A 21,976-nucleotide genomic window follows, 5' to 3' on the forward strand; every position below is an offset into this window, starting at 1 on the left:
TTAACATAAGGGTAATAGAAATTCCAATTTGCTTCTCTGTTTGCACCAGAAAAGTTTGCAGCATTTCTCAGCATCCATGCTTTAATGTGATTATGCCCCTGTTATTTTTGTTTGGCCACAATTCCCATGCTTTTCCATTTCTGCTTGTGCTGGTTTTACATATATGGTCACTCATATTTCTCTTCTCTAAATCCTCGTATTTTCTGTAATACAGTTTTTGAGAGGAATGCATGTAATACTGTTCATATTACGGTAATCATTCTTTTATTGATTTGATGACTCAGTTCTTGGCTCTTCTCCCATCCTTTCGTGTCGTTGTTTCAGCACTGGTGACATTCGGCTACCAAGGGACAAAGTTAACCCACAGCACTTTACAGCACTGCAGTTTACACCGCTCCACTTGGGCCCGTTCCATCCGGAGGCCGCGCCCCTCCCTAGGTCTCCACTCTCAGAAGCTCCTCCCCGTCGGCCGCGGGGCCGGAAGCCGCTGCCGGTGCCCTGTGAACCGGGAAGGGCTCGGTTTGAATGAGATCCGGCTGATTCACCGCGGCCCGAGCGGCTCCGGCCCAGGTGAGGGCCCGGCCGCCTCCGCGCCAGGGTGCTGAGGGGCCCCGCGGCGGCCTCTGCGCGGCGGCGGCGGGAACGCGGCCCGGGGAGTCGGCCCGAGCGCCGGGCAGGGCCGCGGGCGGTGCGGACGGGAGCGGGACGGAACGGGGCGGGTCTGGCGGGCGGCACCGGCCCGGCGGGGAGCGCTGGGCCCCTGGCCTTTCCTCTGGGAAGTCCGAGCGCTTCGGGGCAGCGGAGGCAGGTGCGAACGGGCTGGAGAGAGGCGGCGAGAGGGGCCGGGGAGCGGCGCAGGGCGGGGGCCCAGCCGCTGGAGCCGGACGGGCCTCGGCGCCGCACGGGCCCCAGGGCCCGCCCGCCCGGCCCGCAGCGGCCGCCCTTGTTCGGCAACGCCGGGCGGGTTCGTGCTGCGGGCAGCAGCCGTGCTCTGTGGCCCGTCAGAGGCACCTCACGGACAGCAGCGCTGCTGCTCCCGGAGTGCAGCCCTGCCCCGTTCCCCGGCAGTGCAGCTGAAGTTACAGGGGCACGGAGGGAAGTGAAGGCAAAGCACTGGCTGGGATACCTGAAGGGGAAGGAAGCGGAATTAACTAGAAAAGGAGCGATAATCAAAAATCAACAGCGCTATTTCTAGTATGCAGCTGACTTAAGTAATGTTTCTGTAACGAATTTGTGTCGTATAGTTGGATACTTGTAAACAGTGTGCTGGCGTCATGTCTTAAAGTTGCAGTTGTTTTCGGTGTACTGTGGAAAAACAGCCAACAGGGATTGAGATTTACTTTATAAGAAAAGTTTTGTGTAAATGTATCTCAAAGCTATATAGAACTGAAATGGTACTAGGAAAGCTGAAAAGTCTGACAGATTTGTGTTCATCTAAAAGCTGTCAGCCCTGAGAGTTCAAGGTGTCCTGTATGCCTCAGGTGGGGAGTAAACTTGGAAGAAGATTCTGCGGAGCAGAGAGCATTTGCTGTTCATGACCATATTGAGACAGTGAAAAATATCTGTTTGTGAAGAAATTAAAAAATTGGCTGGCATATGAATTGCTTCTGAATCACTTAGTGTGACTTTGAATGACAGGGTTTAGCCTGTAACTTAATGGGAAATGTTGTGTTCCATCATCTGTTGTAACATGCCATTTCAGTGATATTCATTTGAAAATTATGATTTAGAACATTATAAGTTAGAGAATACTTTAAAAATAGTATTAAATAATAACAGTGTATAAATTAGTTTGTCAGCTTTCTTGGAAGTGATTGATTTCTGACAAAAATTCTGGAGTATAAACTCATGGTACCTATAAGTACTTTGTAACATCTAGGATCATGGGAAAGGGCTGGTGTTAAGGACACTTTGAATAACAGAGAGCTGGTCTGATGAATACTTGCTGGACTACTGCATAGTTCCACAATAGTTGTGTGTCTGCTTGCCTTTCTGGAGATTTCAGAGAAGGCCATTACTTCATGTACTACATAAAATTAAAATTAATTATGTCGGTTTCTATGGTGGTGCAGCTTGTTAATGAATCCCTGCTTATCTGTAAGTTTTATGTGAATGTACTTCAGTAGCTTTAAAGAAGTCTGTTTGAATCTGTGTTACTGAAGTAACTCCAGCTTAGCAATGAATGTCATAGAATTATGTTTGCTGTACTTCTGGAAGTCAGAAAGCAGAGTCTGGGAAGCTGACCTGCAAACCACCTAGTCCAGCTCGAGTCTATTGAGATTCACTTCTGTGTGGTCCAGAAACAGCGTCTGGCTTTATGGAACTGAGCACGTTATAGAAGTAAAGCAAGAGTCCTGTAACTCTGGACTTGTGCTACTGAGACTGCATTCATGCATGACATGATTAAACTCTAGCTTTAATGAACAGATTACTTAGAATTGATGGTAAGGTATATTTTTTTCTCCTTTACATACAAAATGTGTAGGAAGATAGGCAGACTAACCTACCCCCTTCCCCCCCCTCCTTTCACATGTTTAGGTTTGATGCCTTTAACTGCAGTGAGGTTTTTTTTCTTGGTGAAATAATGTTTTTCTGTGATGCGCAATTTCTCAGCTGATTTACCTCTCTAGCTGTTCATCATCCCTAGTGAAGCTGAAATGGTTGCAGTTGCACCAAATACCTTGAGCCACTTCTGAGCACTTTTAATAAAATTGTTGATCATCTGCTGTGTGTAACTCCTCAACAGGAGATGTGGAAGTACTTGTGCAAAGCTTGTTATGTAGTCTCAGGTGGAGAAACTGAGTTACTGAAGATGAAATGATTTGCATTGAGTCTCTCAGTGTACAAATTGCAAAGTAAATTGCTGTCACCTGTGTGTAGCCTGATACTCCCTCCACTAATAGGGCAGTTTAGTAGCCATTGTTTTCTATGTATGTCAGAGCTGATTTTGATATTTATTTCTCTACTAACTCAAAAGTTGCCAAACCAGGAGAACCCTTTTTCATTGAGGGATCACATTGTGGAGTGTTAATGCTAGATAAAAATAGTGCAGTGTAGTGTGAAACTCATGTGTCTCATGCAAGGAGATAGAGTAATTTAAGACTGTTTCAAGTTGATTTCAAAATACATGCTGCAACATGCCAAGTATAAACACAGTAGCTATTGGTTTATACCTATATGTGTATACACATTTGTGCATGATCCTTTTATATAACTTCATCCCTATGCTACCTAAGAAAAAATGTTTTCATTATTAAAAGTCAGAATTTAAGTGACTAGAAAATACCAATGAACAGCTGAGTGGTGAACCAGAGCTCTCCAAATGGACAACTCTTCCTAATTATTACAGTTACCTAACAGTAGTATTAGGAGCAAATATTAGACATGGGTTTTAAAATTTCTGTTTCAGGTCAGTTTTGAGATGCTCTGTGTATACTCTCACTACATGATTAATATCAACTATTTTTCCCTTTTGAGGTAAGGACAATTAAATAAAAATTGCAGTGATGGAAGTTTGGATTTTTAAATAGCATCCAATGACCAAGCTTATTTTAGTTATGGTGTTTCCAATCGTGGACATACATACACAGAGAAGGTATTTAATTTTCTTGTTTAAGCCTTTAGTGACCATATTGATTTCAGTGATGAGTGCATGTCATCCAAATCCTGCAATGCACCAAAATGCAAGTTTATTATAACTGTCCTGTATTTTTTTCTGATGCAGAACTATTTGTTACATTTACTTCCTTAAAGTTACACTTTAAACAGAGACTGTTAACTCTTCCTTGCAGACAGAAGGAAACAATCAAAATACCTTTTGCCAACTTCAGAAAGAAAAGAGGTGAGATTTACTGTGAACTGTTTGTTTACTTTTCTGGCTTTTATTTATATGTGTATATATAATGTAAGTGTGTGTGTGTGAATATAGGGGAAACAAAAAACCAACAGAGAAGTTGCTAATCAGTCCAGCTTTTTGCACTTTGTAGCAGAAGTAAGATTCTCAGCTGTAGATTACCTTTTGTGCCTTAGTGGGGAACAGACCAAGCTCACAGAGAATTGTTTCTTTCATATCTTTGTAGTAAGTGGGGCAGGGATTGCAAGACCACTGGGTGATCAGGTGGCTAAAGGTGAATAACTCAGGCCCAGTTGAGGAAGCAGCTGCAGTTCTGTTACAGCCTGTGCTGCTGGCTCTTTTGGTCTCTCCTGGATCATTTCCTTTTGCAAAGCTGGCAGAAGGACAGTAGCTTTCAGTTCAACTTGTTAGTGATTTCCACCCAGCCTGTTAGCTCTGAGAAACTCTGACTTGCTCTTTCTCTTCCAACTTTCTGGGAAGGTGAGCACATCCTCCTCTGCTCTTGTACTACTTTGAGATAAGCTTCAAAAGGGTCTTTAGTAAATTGCTTCAGTTACTAAAAAAACAAAACAAAAACTCCCCACCCAAACAGAAACCCGAAACAAACCCCCAAAATCCACAGACATTCTTTGAGCAGCTTTAGCTTAAAGAATGATTTGACAGAAATGTCTTCTGGAGCCTGTATTAGTGTTACAAGCAATCAGCTTTTCCAAGACCTCTTTTTCTGTTATGCCAAGACAACTATTTCTGGGATGCTGCGTGAAGCCTCTCAAGAGAAGCGAACAGGGTTAAACCCAGCGTTTTTGATAGCCTCTCAGTTTGCTGCAGGGCTGCACAAATGGCTGTCCTGGCAGTACTGAGAAAGCAGCATCAAGTTGGTGAGCAGCAGCAGCTTCCTCATTGCTCCTTATGTTAACACTGACATTGAAAAAAAGTCTATCAAATCACAGCCACAGATCATTTCACAGATCTGTTTCAAAACACTGCTCTATGAATGATTGAGTGGAGGCAATTAATGGGCAGTGTTCTCAAGGAGGAGGATAACATGAATTTTAACTCCTAAATTGAATGTGAAGCAGCCTTTCTCTACCTGAATTCAGGCAAACCTAAAGATCTTTGTCACACTTTCAGTCACACCAACCACTCTTGCACAAATGAACAGGAAAGCTTTCTGTACCCACAGACTGCTCTTACCCTTGGTGTTTAGGACATCTTAGCTACAGCAAGAGCTTCTAAAATAGTGAAAAAAGACCATGGTTTCACTTTCTAACAGCACTTAAAATTATCAATGAGCTTTAAATTGCTTAAATTAATTATTAAAATATTTTGAGAATTTAATGTTAAAAATTTTTGAGAAAATTGGAAGCTTCTTGCAGTACTATAGATACTTGAGTGAGACATGGCATGTACCACTTCAAGGAATTGTATGGTAAAAGGGGAAAAAAAAGCCCAGTAAGCATTCTTTGGGTTATTCTTCAATGGTGCCTTGTCCTTCTGCAGCTTATCAGTGTAACATTTCTTTTTCACCTGTGCCACGGTTTCTGAATTTTACTGGGTTTCCGCCTTTCTCCTTTCTATTTCTTTCTACAGGAAAGAAGCCTACTGGTGTCATCTTTACAGTCAAAAAGTGGGAGCTGCTGCCAAGTTTGTTCTGTGAGCACCTCTTGCTGAGCACCAGGTTAGAAATGTATAGCTGTTTTATTTGTAAAGGCTAAAGTTAGCTTCATTGATGTCTAAAAATCTTGAGTATATCAGTTCAATGACTGTTCTGTGGGAAATGTTAGGTGACTGTAATACAGTGAGATTTTGTTGTAAAGTTATGCTGATAAGTAGTCAGTTTGTTTAACACTTTAGTCTAATCCAACTCTGATATGGCAAAATATATGGCTTTTATAAATGATGTACTATATTGTTGGGTTAGAAACTGGAATAAACTGTGTAAATATAATATTAATTAATTAGTTCGAGCTATTGCTTTTCACTTCTTTTATAGGATTTGTTATTTATTTATTATTTGTTAAATGTACATAGCTAATGACCTCATCAGTTTATGGAAGTTACTGTAGTTGTCAGAACTACCAGTTTTAGGGTTACCAGTGTAGAGGCTAAAAGTTTCTTAAAATACACGAACAACCGTGATGGATTAAAATAATCATTTTAGTAGCTTAAATATACTTCTCAGTTACTCTCTAGCCCTCTTTAGTGTCAGGGGAGATGAATCATTGTGGGTTTCAATGGAGGAGTATCTACCACAGAGGAGTAACATGAACTGGAGTTGGCGTTAATTTGTGGTAACATTGTGACTGTTTTATTGAAGCCATTTAACATATGCTTACATAATATCTTTAAACAGCAACTTAACCTTTCCAAGGAAATCCTCCAACTTGATTTGGAATTTATTGTAGTTCAGGATAGAAAAGCATATACGCTGTGTGCAGTTTTTGCCTCTAAAAAAGAAGTTTGGTGAAAATGACTTACTGAAGAAGTGAAGCATAACCACTGACCCTTTAATAAACTCCTTTTTCAATTTATATGGTGCCCTTGGAGCTTTAAGAAAGTACTTACTGCTAGGTGAGGCTGCACTTTTTGGATTTGCAGGTTCTACAAAATCAAGAGAGTGAATTAAACGATATATTAAACAAATAGGCTGATAGCTCACTGAATTGGGAAAGTGAATTTAGCAAGTAGGGCAGGTATTTCTGATCTATATATCTTGGCTATTGCTATGAAGTTATTGAAGTAGGAAGTAAAATATGTTTATATATGCTTCTTTATATGTTTAGAAGCTTAAACTATTTGTTTTAACCTTATACAGAAACAAAACTTGTTAGTCTTTAGCCAGTAAAAATTCTAGCAAATATCAGAAGAAATTATGAAAATCATGGTGACCTTCACCTTCAGCATGATTTTTTCATATACAAAGCAAATATATTTTTCAAGTTCTTTTGCATAATTGTTTCAAAAGAAGGCTATTAAATTAATAAATCTGAAATCATGTATATGATTCTCTTATGTGTAATGTGACATCTGCTTGGAGGATGAATGTATTTTGGAAATCATACTTGGTGTTCTCAATTGCTTTCAAAGCCTAAACAGGCTTTATTGTGCTGTATTAAAACTTGTCCAATTAAGACCATAATTTTTGATGCTGTGCTTTGTATCTTCTATTTCAAAAATAAAATAAGCTAGTAAAATTTTCTGGTTTCTGGAAGCCTTGGAAATTGCTTGATTTGGTGAAAACAGCTGTTTAAAAATTAATATTCAGTAGGATTTTTTTTTTATTTTATCCATAAGTTTTGTTATATAGAGCTAAGAAGTTGAAAAAGCCAAGTAAGCGTGGTAAAGTTATGTTAAAGCTGGAACAGAACCTGTACCTAGGTATCCTCCATGATATAGCAGATGTCTTTTCAACACCAGAAAGTGAAGAAACTGTAGAGAAAGAAACAGCAGTGTAATTTTTTTGGATGGGCACCTTAGCAGCCTTTATTCCCTTGAAAGTTACAAGACACAAAAACTGATGCTTTTTTTTTTTTTTAAGGAAGACATTTCATTGATTGGAATAATCTTGCACTAAAGCAATGACACATGCAAGACTGGGAATGTATTAAATGACTGCACTGTCACTAGTCTTCTAACTATATACACATTAAATGTTTACTTTACAGTATTTCTTTTAGTATAATGAGTTCATTAAAAAAAAGCGTTTGATGCTAATTCAGAGATCCATAATCTGCTTAGTGTCTTTCACATGTAGTTTTGATGATAACTGACAAGCTGTAAGTTAATTAGCGTGGAACTTACTAATGAGGATGCTAAAATCCTTACTTTAAGATTTTTATTGATGATTTCTGAGCAAACGAAAGTAAATTCAATTGTATATCTAATAAGTTTTAGGAACTTTCTGGCTGTAGGTACTGATCATAAGTAACAAAAATCCCCCAATTAATTGACTGATGGGAAAGTTTTGAGAAGTTTGACAAGAGTATTCATCTTCAGAAATGGGGATAACCCAAAACCAAAGCAATAAAGCAAAGTCTGTTAATTAGCATGGAAGACAGCTTCTTGAATTAATATGTGGTGTTAATTAACAGGAAGTCTGATGTTGTGTTGTAATTACCACCAATATTTTTGACATACTGAGTGACTGAAGGTGAATTATATAGATAACAATTTAGTAAACATTTCGAGCTTGGGAACATTTTTCCTTTGTTTCTGTTTTTCTAGAAATATGGATAGACTTCTGCGACTGGGAGGAGGCATGCCTGGGCTGGGACAGGTTAGTATGTAGTTTGTCAATCTTTTCTTTAAAATTAATAAATTCTGGAGTACTTCTTCTATTGTACTATCATATTTTAAAACAGCATCAAAAAAACAGAGTTCACAGTAATAATCTTTGACTCAAGAGATTTTGTATGTGTATGCATATCTTTGTTACAAACTGGCTTTTTTTTTTTGTAAATATGAGTATGTGTGTTGGCACTAAGTTTACAGAATGTTTATAAACCTTTATTTTTGTGTCTGAGCATTTTAAAATTTGTATTGAAAAGCATTGGAAACACATAATACATTAAAAAAAAAACCAGTTTCCAATAATATGGAATTTCAGAACATGAAGGGTATTTATTCTAAATGGCCAAGCACTTCCACTGCTCTTTCATAAATTACATATTTCATTTATTGGATTACATTGTAAATGGGGCATTATAAGATACTGAAGTATATGTAAATTTCAAGAGGTAATTTGAATTGAGTTTATCAGTTGTGGGTAGTTGTAGCTACCTGTATGTGTGTTTTATTGTGTCTCCTCTTGTTGATTGTTCTCACTTCTGTAACTACTCACAGCAAGAAGGCCTCCCTGGTAACTGTTCCAGTGAGAGACCTATTCACATTGTATGGCTTCTCCTACCTCTACAGCAAGTCCTAGTGCTTTTTTCCTTGAAAAACTGACATGGCCAGCAGTCTTCAAAAATAAAATCAAGTTGGTCTTGTTACATTGTGCTGATTACTGTGGATACAGGGGAAAAAATAATTAGGAATGTCTTTGTTTGAGGTCTGTAGGAATAATTATTTCCTTAAGGAATGGGCTCCAGTGTAATTTCCTTTGCAGTCCTTTCCTTTGGTTGGCTGCAGTAGCTGACCTTTCTCTTTCCTCATCTACTTCCTGGTCTCTTTCTAAGTCGAGAATCCAGACTCTTGTTCTGGAGCAATCAGTTCTTTGGCTTCAGGATGTGTGTCCAGGATTTCTTCTGGGATGGTTGAAATTGCTAAACCCAAAGCTTCTTTAGCTTGTGTATAGTGTGTTTATGTCCAGTATAACTACATAAACTATAACTACAGGAGTAGTTTAATACTGAAGCATTTGGTGAAATATTCTAGGCTGATCTACAGACTCTCGATGTTTTGCCAAATAAGCTGTAACTTTTGGTGCATAATTTTTTTCCCCTTTTTATAGCTAAAATTCTATTCACGTTCTCTTAGTGAATCTTCAAGCCGCCCTCAGTTATTTTTAGTTTCACTTTCTTAAACAGTTATTTCTCTTGTTCCTCTGAGCTGCCAGCCTGCTTCATGACTCTTCATTTTTTTAACATCTGTGCAGTCTAATCTCTCAAGCTTTCACTTCTTAGTCCTCTCTGAACTTGACGCTTATCAAAGCTGTTTTTCAAATTTACTGTTAACTCTCTGCTGTTTTCTGAATTTTTCATCTTTAACTTGAAGCTTGCTAGAAAATTGTGGCAGACAATAGAACATAACATTCAGAGGAAGCTTGCTGAACTCCTCTGGTAGCTTTGGCCTGCAAAGCTGCTCTGTGTTTGTTTAAATATGGAATTGTCTCTTAAATGAGTTGATGAGTATATGTTGGATTAAAAAAAAGGCATAAAACTGAATTGCTCTTTACTCAAGTTGCTGCTTGCATTGGATGTCTTGACTACATTTGTAGTCTTTTGGTCTATTGAATCAGCAGGAAGACTTTTCAAATAGAATATTTTTATGTCCTTAAAATAGTGTGTTTCAAAGGACCTTGAAAGGTCACTTATATTCTGAGTATCAATTGATGATAATTGCGACTGAGAGATAATTCAGAGTGAATCAGGTGTCTTTGAGATAGAAGAGAGGAGGAAGGTATTTCTTGGTTATATTTTGTAATGCTAGAAAGCAAAATTATTACCATTTGTTTGCACTAGAGTGTTTTAAGCAACAGGGCAAAGCTTTTTGTTCTTATTGCTGTGTCACAGTTGTTCTAAATGTTGAACATAGTAAAAACATCTGACTGAGCCATTCTTGCCAGCATAAGAATCATCTGTATATATAGTCTGGTAGAAAAAGAGGCATTTTCAAAATAATTTTATCACTTAGTTTGGAGATTGCTTTTTCTTGTAGTTTGGGGTCTGCTTAGCAAGAGGAATGCATCACATAAAGTCTGCTAAGAGTCTGTTTGATTTGCTTTGTAACTGGTGTTAAAGTACTGGGAGATGCTTGGTGCACACAGTTTCTGTTTGATCTCTGCCAAGGCATTCTTTCTCAGTGACCTGCTTGAGCTTCTTCAGCAGCAGTTACTTGGCTCTTCCCCTTGGCAAAATTACCTCTTCTGGTTATTGTCTCATTTAGGTTTTCTTGGTCTTCTTAATTTTCAAACTCAGATATGTTGCCCAAATGCACTTTAAATTCATGTGTTTGCAATATGCCTTTCAAGTCTTTTGGTGTAGTGTATTACACTTGAGAACTGCTGTCACTGAATTTGTGGTTCTGTTTCCTTACTTGCTCATTCAGGATGCTATTGAGGGGTTGATTGGCTTTCAAGTGTCCAGAGGTGGTCAGTGCTAAATCCCATCTACCTTAAGCCTGTCTTCAAATGGCTAATAAAGAAATCCTTAAGGAAGTAACTTTAAACTGATACCTCAACAATAAACTTCCTTTCCAGTGACATGTGGCTTAGAAATCTTGAAGCATTTCTTCTATTTTAATCATAGGTAGACAAAGGGCTGTATTATTAGGGCAGAAGGTGGACAAGAGAGGAGAAGGAAAGAGAATCTTACAACTTGTGGCCCATTCACGATATTTTCTGCCAGTATGGTTGGTCATTAACTGTGTTACAGCAAGGTACCAATGTTTAGTTTTGAACTTGGTGCCAGAAGTGTGACCTCCTTTGGAACACTGCTTCATGCAGAAATTGTGTCTTACATGACTGGTGTTGTACCTGGTCCGTAAGTTTGTTTTGTCTTGAATTTATGCTCTTCTGATAAATGCATAAGATAAATGAATAAATAAATGAATGAAACCTTTTAGAAAAGATGTAAAAGATTGAAAGGGTTGTGATGTCGCAAAGAAAATCTTACAACTTCAATTTCGCTCCTGTAGTTCATGGGAATTAAGATTTTGGCAATGCCCTTGTTCTTCTTCACTTACATAGTCTCCTTCCTCTCTCCTTCTGCCCCAAGTCTTGCTGAGTTTTTCTACTTGTCTTCTCTCTCCTGAATCATTCTTTTCTGTTTGTCCCTCTGGAATACTGCCTACCACAGAATTTCACTAGTGGTTTAGTACTTTGATTTGCATTGTACATTTGCTGCAGACAAGTGAACAGGTTTGTGGGGTACGTAAAAGCATTCTGCTTATGTAGCAGGCAGGAATTTGGAGCAACACTCTTCATTTTGTATGCTGAACTATTGTTTGCTGGTGAAATCAGTTCCACATATGCCTCTATTAGGCAATCCTACTGCAAAGGGTGTGAGCAAATTAAGTGCAATTGTAGCCAAGCTTTTCTCTCCATCACCTACAGACTAGTAATTCAAGTTAAGCAAGTTCTTGTCCACACTAGCACATGCTGTCTGTTTTTCTGAATCCAGATGTGATAGAAAGCAGTGAAATAATAACACTTTTAAGAGGCTTTTAAAGTAATTTTTCATTGCTTGTTAGATTTTTGAAAATATTCATTTATTGCTCTGTTAGTGCAGACAACTGTTCTAGTACAATAAAATAAAACTGATTATGTATTTTTGAATTAGCATATTTGATGGCAGAGGGGAAGGGGAAAAATTCTAATGGGAAGGGAGGGGGAGACAGAGAACTGACCTGTGTCTTATAAGGAGTGTTTACACCTTGACTTGGAATATAGAAAAAGAAGTGCAGATAGCTATTTTATTTGAATCATGGACTTGCCAATTAGCCATCAAGTGCTTCCATCTGTGAAATAGTTGATCAGATGGGTTAGCTGGGATGTTTCCAGATTAGGGCATTGTAAATGGCACTTGAAAACTGTCACTTTGATTAGGAGGTTTCAAATACTGCACTGCTTGGTGCTGTGGAACCTTTTACCCCTCATAGGATCTTGGGGTTTTTAGAACATGCTTTTCCTGTTTAGTAAATCTGTGGCACCATTGGAGCTTGGGAGACCTGCTGCTGATCTAAAGTTCTGCTTTGTGTGCTAATCTAGTCAGGGTGGTTGTGCACAGTGCACTCTTTTGTGGGGCTTCCAAAGAAGATTTGAAGGTCTGGCAGACAGAGGAGGGTCAAGCTCTGTGTAGATCATTCCCAATTAACAATTAGGTGCAAATTTCCTTGAGATACTTCATTAAGCTGATGTGTCATTTGAGTACATGACTTTTTCTTGCATCTTACATCTTCCATATGTAAACAAATCCATCAACAATAAAAAACCTTGAACCCAAAACAAACCCAGACAACCCCATCCCTCCTCTCCAATAAAAACTGAAACAATAAAACAACCCAAAACCACGCCAACAACCCAAACAGGAAAAACTGCAGCACCTTACCATCTTACTGAAAATTATTTTGGTTCATTGATTCTTGAAACAGCTTATTTTTTAACTTGAAGGGTGTAAATGTGTTGTCTTTAATTAAGTACCTTTTTCATTGTAAAGCTGTAGAGTGTTCTGGTATCTCAGTATCTGTTTAGCTGTATGACTTTCTCCTTTCTGTGTCTCCTGGGTATGTATGCTTTATGTGGTTTGAATTGTGGTGGTACACTGTTGTCTGCTTCTCATATGTATTTGAAGCTTCAGATACACCTTTTGAGAATATTTTGCCAGGGGAATAAGTCGGAATTATGGCTCTTAAAATTGTGCATCATTTCTGTGCCATTGCTTTCAAGATGTTTTCCAGCAAAGTTCTCAAGGATGAAGAATGTTACTATTTCTAGAATTCAAATGTAATTCCCAGTAGATGAGATGGTGTACAATTTGGGGGAGTTATTCCAGTTCTACTATTTTTCCCTGGAAGCTGTCAACCCATTTAAGGAATAAAAAAAGTTTTCTCAATGACAAACATTTTTCATCCATTAAAAATATCCAACATGAAATCTTAAGTTCAGAAGACTTAATTGCCTGCATTATCTTCCTCAGAAAGTCTCAGCATCAGTTTTTATATACAAAATATATTATTTTACTTTAAGGAGAAGAAAACAAACTGTGCTGTTTCACTTACTTTCACTGTCTGGGATGAGTGTTTTACTGCAGTGATTAGTGTTTTAGTACAGGGCTGTTCAGTGAAAGCTTCATATCAAACTTAGGGTCCAGGTATGGCCTGGGTCTGGTTTTGCTGGAGATGGTAACTCCATGGATCACGTTAGGCTTGTTTGAAAGTTGCCGAGGGTGGCAAAGCAGAGCATAGTTCTCATAGATTTGAAGTACAGTTGAGTCATTGTAACGTAAATTTGTCTCCTAAGGAGCTAATTGGGAGAGGAAAAGAGAAACCTGCTAGACTTGGTTTAGGAGAAGTCATAGTTTTACTTAAACCTGGTGTGTAATTTGTGTATAAAGGCTGTCTTAAAATAGGATGGCTGCACTACAGACATGTCCTACATATTAATCACAAGCAAACATAAAACTAAAAAAGTTAGTGGATTGTGTCCGAGCATTACAGTTTCCTGTGATCTGCTATTTTACTCCAGAGAACATTTTTAGCTGCCTCTTCTTGGCCTCAGATCTTAAACTTCTGTATTTCTAATAATTAGGCTACTAGATTCTCTCTCCTCAATTTAATTGCCGGTGTAATCCAGCTGACTTTTGACTTTCTCCAAAAGAGACAAAGGAGCTTGGACAAAGAAATGTGTGTAGCCATAATGAGAAAGAACATAGGGAAGAAAGGGTAAAGAAGAGATACCTTTGTGCATTTGGCATTGCACCTGTTCTCTTGTAATGTTCCTTTCTGCAAGCAGGAAACAGCCACCCTATAGTGATCAATTTATTTCTCTTGGAAATTGTATCTTCTTTCTGAAATCCCATGCAATTGAATATTAAGTTCCAATGCTACTATGCAGCACCTTTGAGTGAGGGTTTCTCTTTTCTTGCTGCTGTGTAGAAGAGTCTTGGCAGTTTTTCTATGAAGTTTGAAGTGGTTTTGTGTTACAATGGTGTGGTTTGGGGGGGCGGTGGCTGTTGGCTGATGGGTTGTTTTTTTCAAGTGTTGCAAACAACTGACCTTGCTGTGTATTGCCACTGAGTCTCCCAGTTCACCTGCTCATATCCAGAGGACCAGCTCTTCACAACGGTGAACCTACAGGCATATAGGACCCAGTGCATTCTTCTTCATATTGAGGAGATATCTTTTAATTGCTTTGCCTCACAAAGTGTACTTTAGGGTGAGCTTAGGTAGAACCTGCTGAGCGCTATCCTGCCTTCTTGGCAGAACTGTGTTTAGAATAAGGTAATTAAAAATCTACATTGAAGCAAGACTACAGGAGGCAGACAAAATTACAGGTGCTTGGCTCGTCATCTGCCTTGAGGTTCTCAGTTCTAAATCCCAGTACCTTCTGTAATGCTAATGGGAGTAGATAACTGGTTAGTCCTGGCTTTTTTCTGGAATGAAATTGACCTCTGTATTTTTTTTTAATTTCCAATAGATTGAGGCTGTGAAAAACAATAGCTCTTTTTTAAAAGATGTACATTGTTACTGAGAACTTGTTTTGTGTCCCTAATCTTATGGGGTTTTTCTATGACATTGTAATAGAATCATAGAATGGTTTGTGTTGGAAGGGACCTTTAAAGGTCATTTAGTCCAAATTGTCCTTATGCTTGATAAGGAATATTGGCTACAGTAATGCAGCACACCTACCCCTTTGAGTTGTCTGTCTCAATGAATGTGTAGATTAAGTGGGGTCAAGATAGATGAAACACTGACCCAGGGAAGATTACACTTAAGCAGCCATTTCATACAACAGTTGTGTTGGGAACATTGTGGGAAGTATGACTATTGCAAATTGCATCAAGGTTATATATATAAGTAATTTTATATCCTGAATGCATGTTAATATTGAGTAGTAAACATTTATTTCTAACAATAATGTTCTGTGTCTCATTAAACTAGAGACTATTTTTGTTTGAAGTTCTGCTTAGTTAAAAAGAATCAAATAACAAACAAACAAAAAAAAAAAAAAAAGGAAAAAAAACCAACCAACTAACCAGAAAAGCCAGAAACAACCCCCCCACCAAAACCATAGCAAAATACCTAACCAAAACCCACCCCACACACACTAAAAAAGAAAACCACAGAACACTACCCTACAGAAACTAAAATCCTAAATAAGCAGAAAGCTAAGCAGTAAAATTCTGGCTCTGCACCAGAGGTGTTGGCAAATTTATGATCCCAACCCGTTTAACCAACTGCTCAAAGCTATACAAAGTTCTGTGTTTTGTAATTTTCGTGTTGAAGAGGAAGGGAGATGGGAAATGTTATATATTTCAAGTCCATCTATATTGCTGTTCGTGGAGCCCTGTTGTAAATGTGAACCTGGGTAAACTTTTTTTAGGAGACCGAATTTTGTAAAACATACTGAGACAGGTTTTATCTAGCCTGTTAAGGTGGAGTTTTTTTCAGTGATTTTTCAATTTAAGGTAGCAGTTGATGTCACAATACTTCCTTAGTATCCCTACTCCATTTTGGAGTCTCTGAGACTAAACATATTACTGCAATTTTTATTTCATCTGACATATGGTGTAACAAGACAATGTGATCCTTCTTGAAATCTAGGCTGTTTGTTGAGACTTACAGTGTTTTGTGGTCTGTTATGCATGCTTGTTTATAATTGGTATAAAAATGGACCTAAACATACAAACTGTTTAGACATAATGGTAGCTTCAAAATCTAATCCTGTTGATGTGGAACTAACTGCAAAATTGTGTGTGTAATAGCTTGAAAATAGCAATAAAATTTCAAATTGCTACTAATTTTAGTGTGTGATTCACAATGCAAAGTAATATATTTCCCCTTTTTTATTGAGCTCACTGATTTTTGAATATTTTTGTATGACCGCAGTAATTTTCTCTGTCATGACTGATCATGTTAACTTCCTGTACGCAGAAAATGCAATACATGGTTCTAGTGCTTGTCATGGCAAAGTTGTTAGAACCATTGAGATCCCAGAATATGCCTTGCTCCCTTTGCCACTTCCACTGATGGAACATGAGCTGGTAATTTCCAGAAGCGTATTGTCTCAGTACAAGAAGAAAATGGTTCCACAATCCCAACTCTGCTTAGATTTTTAGGCTTAGCAGTGTGTAGAAAACACTGTGCTCATCTAAGAAATTTCTTATTCTTTATATCAATATATCAGCAGGTTGTACCACTTACTGGCAAAAAATAGAGAAGAGCAGTGGTACTCTGGTGAACTTTTAAGGCATTACTATCATTAACACCTCTACCTCCTTTGCACACTTGCTCATGTTTGTCCTCTCTACAGCTAGTATTTTGTAATGGTTTTTTTCCATTGTACCAAGTTGTACACACAAAGTTGAATTTACCTCCACAAAACAGCAGCTTTAGGTGCCTCATCCTTCCATGCATATTTTAATATAATAAATTATTATTTTATAATGATTGTCATTGCATTTATACCTCAGTTGCCTTTCTCCCCCTTACCTACATAATAAAATGTCGTCTTTACCTATAACATTTGTTCTGGAGGAGGTAAAGAGGGGCAGTGAAGAAAAATTGTGGGATGAATAAATTCAAAAGTAATCCAAGGGGAGTCTTTTTTTTTTTAGCTGATCTTTCTCAATTGTCTTTGGATATAACAGCTGAAAATATGTAGTGAAAGGGTTAAGTCGGCATGAAAGAATTCATTTCCACTTTAATGACCTAGCCTTGCTGGGTTAGGACGATGGGGAACATGCTTCTGACTTGTACTCCTATTGCCAATTAACACCTCCTATAACAGGTTGCCTCAGCTAGTCATTGAAGCAGAGGCAGTAGAAATAGTTTACATGCAGCTTGTTTTTCACACTAGTTGTTTAATACTCACAAAATTAAACTATTAAAAGGTTCTTTCTTAGCTTACTGGGAAAGAATAAAACATGATAGCAGTCATTGTTTGCTTGTGTGTCCTGTGTTTGTGCTTAAATTGTTCCAGTTACAAAAATAAATGGAAGTAGTAATTATTCTTTTATTTTGCACAGTAATATGTTGTTTGGTGCATTAAAGCTGAGATGTGCTTTACAGCACTTAAGTTCACTGCCTTTGGATTTTTATTACTGCAAAACTGGGTTTTTTAGAAACAGGTATGATGTATTTCAAAATCATTTTTTGTGCTATTAACATGAAACCAAGGCAGTGTTTAAGATCCATTTAAACAATTGAAAGTGTATCCATTTGTGGAATATTTCTCCATTCCTTGTGTAATTAATCAAGTCTGCTTTCCGTAACTATTTGAATAAATGTAAAATAGTACAAATAAAGAGCAGTGCTCTAAAATGACACTTTAGTTCACATTTAATAATAAAATTGGCTAAATAATTTATATCAGTTCACACTAAGAGAAAGGTGAAGTAATATACCTAAAAGTGTTAACAAATTTGCTAAAAGGCCTGAGTAGGTAACACTTCAAGGCATTAGTTTTTATCCTGTAAGAATGGCAAATGCCTTTAACACTTCGTCAACAAGGGTTACCCAAGTAAAGGACTGCTTTTTATATTGGATCATCTCTTTAACTATTTGAAACAAAAATAGTAGCATGCATAATTTAATATTACAGTGTAACTTGCATGCAATTATTTTTCCCTTACAAGTCTTACTAAAAAAAAATATATATATTTTAATAGTGGTAACTTAATGTTATCGATTATTATTGAGCTTGCAATTCTGCCATTCTAAACAAAAACAATCCTAAAGCATGCTTGGGTTTTATGAGGTGGCCATCAGGCAGTTCATTTCAGTGACTGGAAGCGTAGAGTTGATTCAGAAGAAGCATCAATTTTTCAATAACACACAACAATATTTTTTACAGCAGTTCTTTAATAATTACTGTATCCAGCTTATACATGCATAGTTGGGAAAAAGAATGTTCAGTATTCCTTGCAGTTTCCAAATGTAATTTTTCTCCAGTTATCCAAGAAAGAATCCAGTAAAGCTGTAGGTATGCCATATTCGCTTTGCAGTGAGATGGACAGTCTTCCAAAACTATGCAATGAGATGGCTGTCCTTTGAATATGATAATGTAACCAAGAACACCAGCAGCTCTTTTGCATGGCAGACAAAAACACTTTCTTGTCTAGGTTCCTGATACCAGTTAATTTAATTTGGTGCTCTGCTTCATAAGGTTGGTGCTTCTTTGTTAAAGTTGGCAGGCAGTGAAGTTTATGAACAGTGGTAATAGCACATGCTGTGGAGGGTCAGTGTAAAATATTTGCCTCCATGTAGAGATTAGCTAATAAAATCTTTCTTCTTCTTTGCTTGATGAAAGAAATGCGTAAACTTTTGTGAAAGACTACCAGAAACAGGCCAAAGAGATCTCAAAACACGTAACTCATAGGTGGCTCCCACATACTGTGTAACTAACACACGGAAGCTGGGGCTGTCACTCCAGGGCTGTGTTACATTATCAGCCATTTGTGGAAATGGAGGTGATCAGAGATGAAAGAAATTGGTTCCAGTTTTCAAATATCTCTGTTTTCAAATTATCTAAAGTCAAGTAAACTACTTGGAAGACCCAAGTTCCATTTGGCTTTATCTGTTAAATCTTTGAAGGTTTTATGTTAAGAATTTGATGAACTTTGATTTAGAATTTTCTGTAGAAATACAAATGTGTGGCAGTTTATCTTTGGTAGAACAATAATGTGAAACTTGACCTACAGATTATTTCCTCCTCAGAATTCCTGAATTTCAGTACTCTTTTGAGAAGTTCATTGTAATTGGTATTTAAAACAAAAGAAGGAATATTAACATGAAAATTAATACACATAATTGGTACGATGCGGTGAGGACTTAAATTTTCCCATAATCTAGCTGGTAATTAAAATCTATAAGAAGAACAGAGCAGATGGAAAGGAGATAGTGAGGTCACACAAAGAAGCATCAATGACCAAGGAAATACTTGGTATGTGCTGTGTATTTATAAGATGACTGAGAGTTAACAAACCTGCCTTGTGTACTACCATTAGCTAATTTTTACAAGTTCAGGTAAATTGGTTGAACTGCACGGTAAGAGTGGAAACTCATGTTTGATATTTTTACTCTGTCTTGCATGTGCTTAAAATGAAGCAGTGAAGTATGCTATTGATCCCTCCTAATCCTTAATGTAGTAATTTTTATATCTATTTAAAGACATTTAGTATGTAAAATCCTTCACAGTGGATACTATGGCTTTAAAAAAAATAGCAAAATTTAGGCAAGTTTCTTTATGAATTAGCAGAGTTTCCTATGCTGAAAATAAACTGTTGACTATGGGTGCTGGCAATGGGAATTCAATGTAAGTTTTGAAAAGAACTCCTATTTTGTTTCATAGAATGCCTAAAGATTTGATGAAATATCATATTAGGTATGCCCTCTTCTGCACCATCATCAAGGTAAATGAGCATTTGGATGCTCCAAGGAATATAGAAATCATAAGGAAATATAAGGAACATCCTGCTTTAGTTCCTACCTTCATTTAAACTAAAGGTGATTAATTTGCCTTGTTACAAAAACAAAATGTATTCATATTTGTTTCCTCCCTGTAAGTGGTGAATCTACTGACTGATCTCTAAAATGAGAAAAGTTTTGAATAATAAGCTTTTATTCAGCGATCACAGCATGGATATTAGGGATCTTCCTAAAGCACAAGGTTAGTAGTTATTTTTATCTTCCCTTCAGACCATCTCTGGTCTACAACTGGTGGAAGATTGGGAGAGCATTATGTATGAAAAAGGGTTTTGTTAACAAACTAGAAAGTTACTTTTAAAATTAAAACTCGGATTACCTGGTCTTTTTTCTTTGCATTGATTAATTGGAAACATGAGTCTTTGTGCTTTCCAAATTTTAAGTGAAAGCTTCTAAGTGAATAGACTTAAAGTAGAAGAGATAGAGTTTAAAAAGTAAACTGACATGTTTATGGAGAAAAAAACATGGGAACAGCATTGCAAAATGATTGGGCATTTGAAGCTTTGCCAGTCAATTTAATTGCAGAAAATTCAGGATAAGTGATGCAGGTGCTCTGTCCATCTGGTTCTGGGAAATGTTCTGAAGAACTGCTTTTAAAGTGTTTCAGTGTGGGTGCTAGAGGAGCACTTCTCAACTGGAGCATCCTCTTTTGAACTGGGGTTAGGCCAGGGAAATACTTGATGAAGGGGTGAGGATGCTGAAAAATGGGCCTTTGGTGAGAATACTGTGGAAGGTGAAAAGCAGAGAAACCTGCTGGAAGATTGCTGATGAAAAGACCAAAGTGACGGAAGAATTAAGAGCAAGTAGTGAGAAGTGAGGAAAGGCAGATATTGGGAGATGATGGTCAGCAGTATCAAAGTTGGAAATAGAGGTGATGGTCAGCAGTATCAAAGTTGGAAATAGAGGCTTGAAGCTTTTAGGAAGTGGGTATGGTTGACAGATCCATGCATATATGTGAGTTTCAAAACACAAAGATTGGATTCATAATACAAAGATTGGATATAGAATTTACAGATTCATTGACTTTAAGGGGGAAAAAACCCACAGCTGAATTTTCTTACTATCTTTAAGGCTTTATTCTGAAGACTGATGTTTTTCTGTGTGTGTGAAAATCAAAGTATGCAGAAAGGATAAATCCTGTACAAATGTAATGTGTTGATTACTTAAGTATTCAGTTTTATCTTCAGGAAGTAATGGGTTGTGTTGATCACTGTATCTTGTTTGATGTCATGTGGATGCATGTTATGTTGAATTTTTTCACTTGAAGTGAAAAATTAAGAATTTATTCAAAAGTTTTTTTTTCCCAGTTTTTCTCATAACTATGGAATCAAAGTCCTAAATCTGTAAAGTGTTTGGTAAAGGCACCATTTTTCCTCTTTTTACTTGATGTGGAGTATCTTTTTTTTTCCCATAGTTGCTTTGTTGCCCTTGCATCACCTCATGCAGAAGTAAGCTATGTCTTTTCAGTGGAAATTTGGTAATAAAGTAATGAATCTGCTGTTAATTGGCTGTAATGAGGTACGCTCATGTGGAATTCTGTATATAACAGCAATATTTCTCTTGTTCCTGAAGAAAGGGATATTTAAACTGCTGCCTCCTGTGTTTTTCAATTTCAACAGTACACAGAACCTGTTTCAACCAATCATTCACACCTGGGACAGTTGTGCTAATTTTTGAATAACTACTCATAAGGCAAAGAGCAAAGTATTTTGTTCACAGCTTTTCCACCTAGGGATCAGAGGTCCGTTTTTTCTCTCACTGTACCAGTGTATCTGCAAAGTACTCCCATAGCCTTTATCTGCAAGTCCTCTTTAGCTGAAAGCTGATGAAGCAAAGGGAAATTGCTGTTTGTGTTGGTGCCAGTTAATCATGCTAGCCCAGCAGCATTTACATTCACACCACTGTAAGAAACACATAGTTAATTGGAGAACTGGCCATATTTTACAGCTGACGAAGGTTAGCATTGCAGCAAGGCTGACTAATGGAAACTTATCTGACTCTTAGCTGAGTGGCTTGTAACAGGTTTGTATCCAGTGTAACACTTGCCTGCTTTATATTTGACTGGCTCTGATAAGATTGCTCTTTAGACTGTTGTTTGGGGTGGGGGGTGACAGGATGATGGCTGGGTGACCTATTACAAAATAAGGTAAGTGACAGAAAGTGCTGTAAAGAAGGGTTTGGGGATTGGGTGTGCAATTTTTTTGTTTGTAACAACTACCTCTAACTCATTAAGTCACAATTACATATGCATTTTTCTAT

General features: G+C 37.6%; 1 protein-coding gene across 2 annotated transcripts in view; it reads left to right on the forward strand.

The window, feature by feature from the left end:
* The first annotated feature begins 463 nt into the window (after window positions 1–463).
* The window catches only part of PSMD14 (proteasome 26S subunit, non-ATPase 14), a 45,963-nt gene continuing 24,450 nt past the window's right edge, over window positions 464–21,976 (forward strand). The window contains exons 1-4 of one of the 2 annotated variants that reach the window (XM_041403577.1): window positions 464–570; window positions 3,792–3,841; window positions 5,444–5,531; window positions 8,078–8,129. In XM_041403577.1, coding sequence (XP_041259511.1) covers window positions 8,082–8,129 — 48 coding nt within the window. In that variant the 5' untranslated portion in view covers window positions 464–570; window positions 3,792–3,841; window positions 5,444–5,531; window positions 8,078–8,081. Of the gene's footprint in view, window positions 571–688; window positions 809–3,791; window positions 3,842–5,443; window positions 5,532–8,077; window positions 8,130–21,976 lie in introns of those variants that run through there. The other variant, XM_041403578.1, reaches the window with a different exon arrangement.

Source organism: Onychostruthus taczanowskii, unplaced genomic scaffold (assembly GCF_017590055.1).
Source record: "Onychostruthus taczanowskii isolate IOZ18803 unplaced genomic scaffold, ASM1759005v1 scaffold20, whole genome shotgun sequence".
NCBI lineage: Eukaryota > Metazoa > Chordata > Aves > Passeriformes > Passeridae > Onychostruthus > Onychostruthus taczanowskii.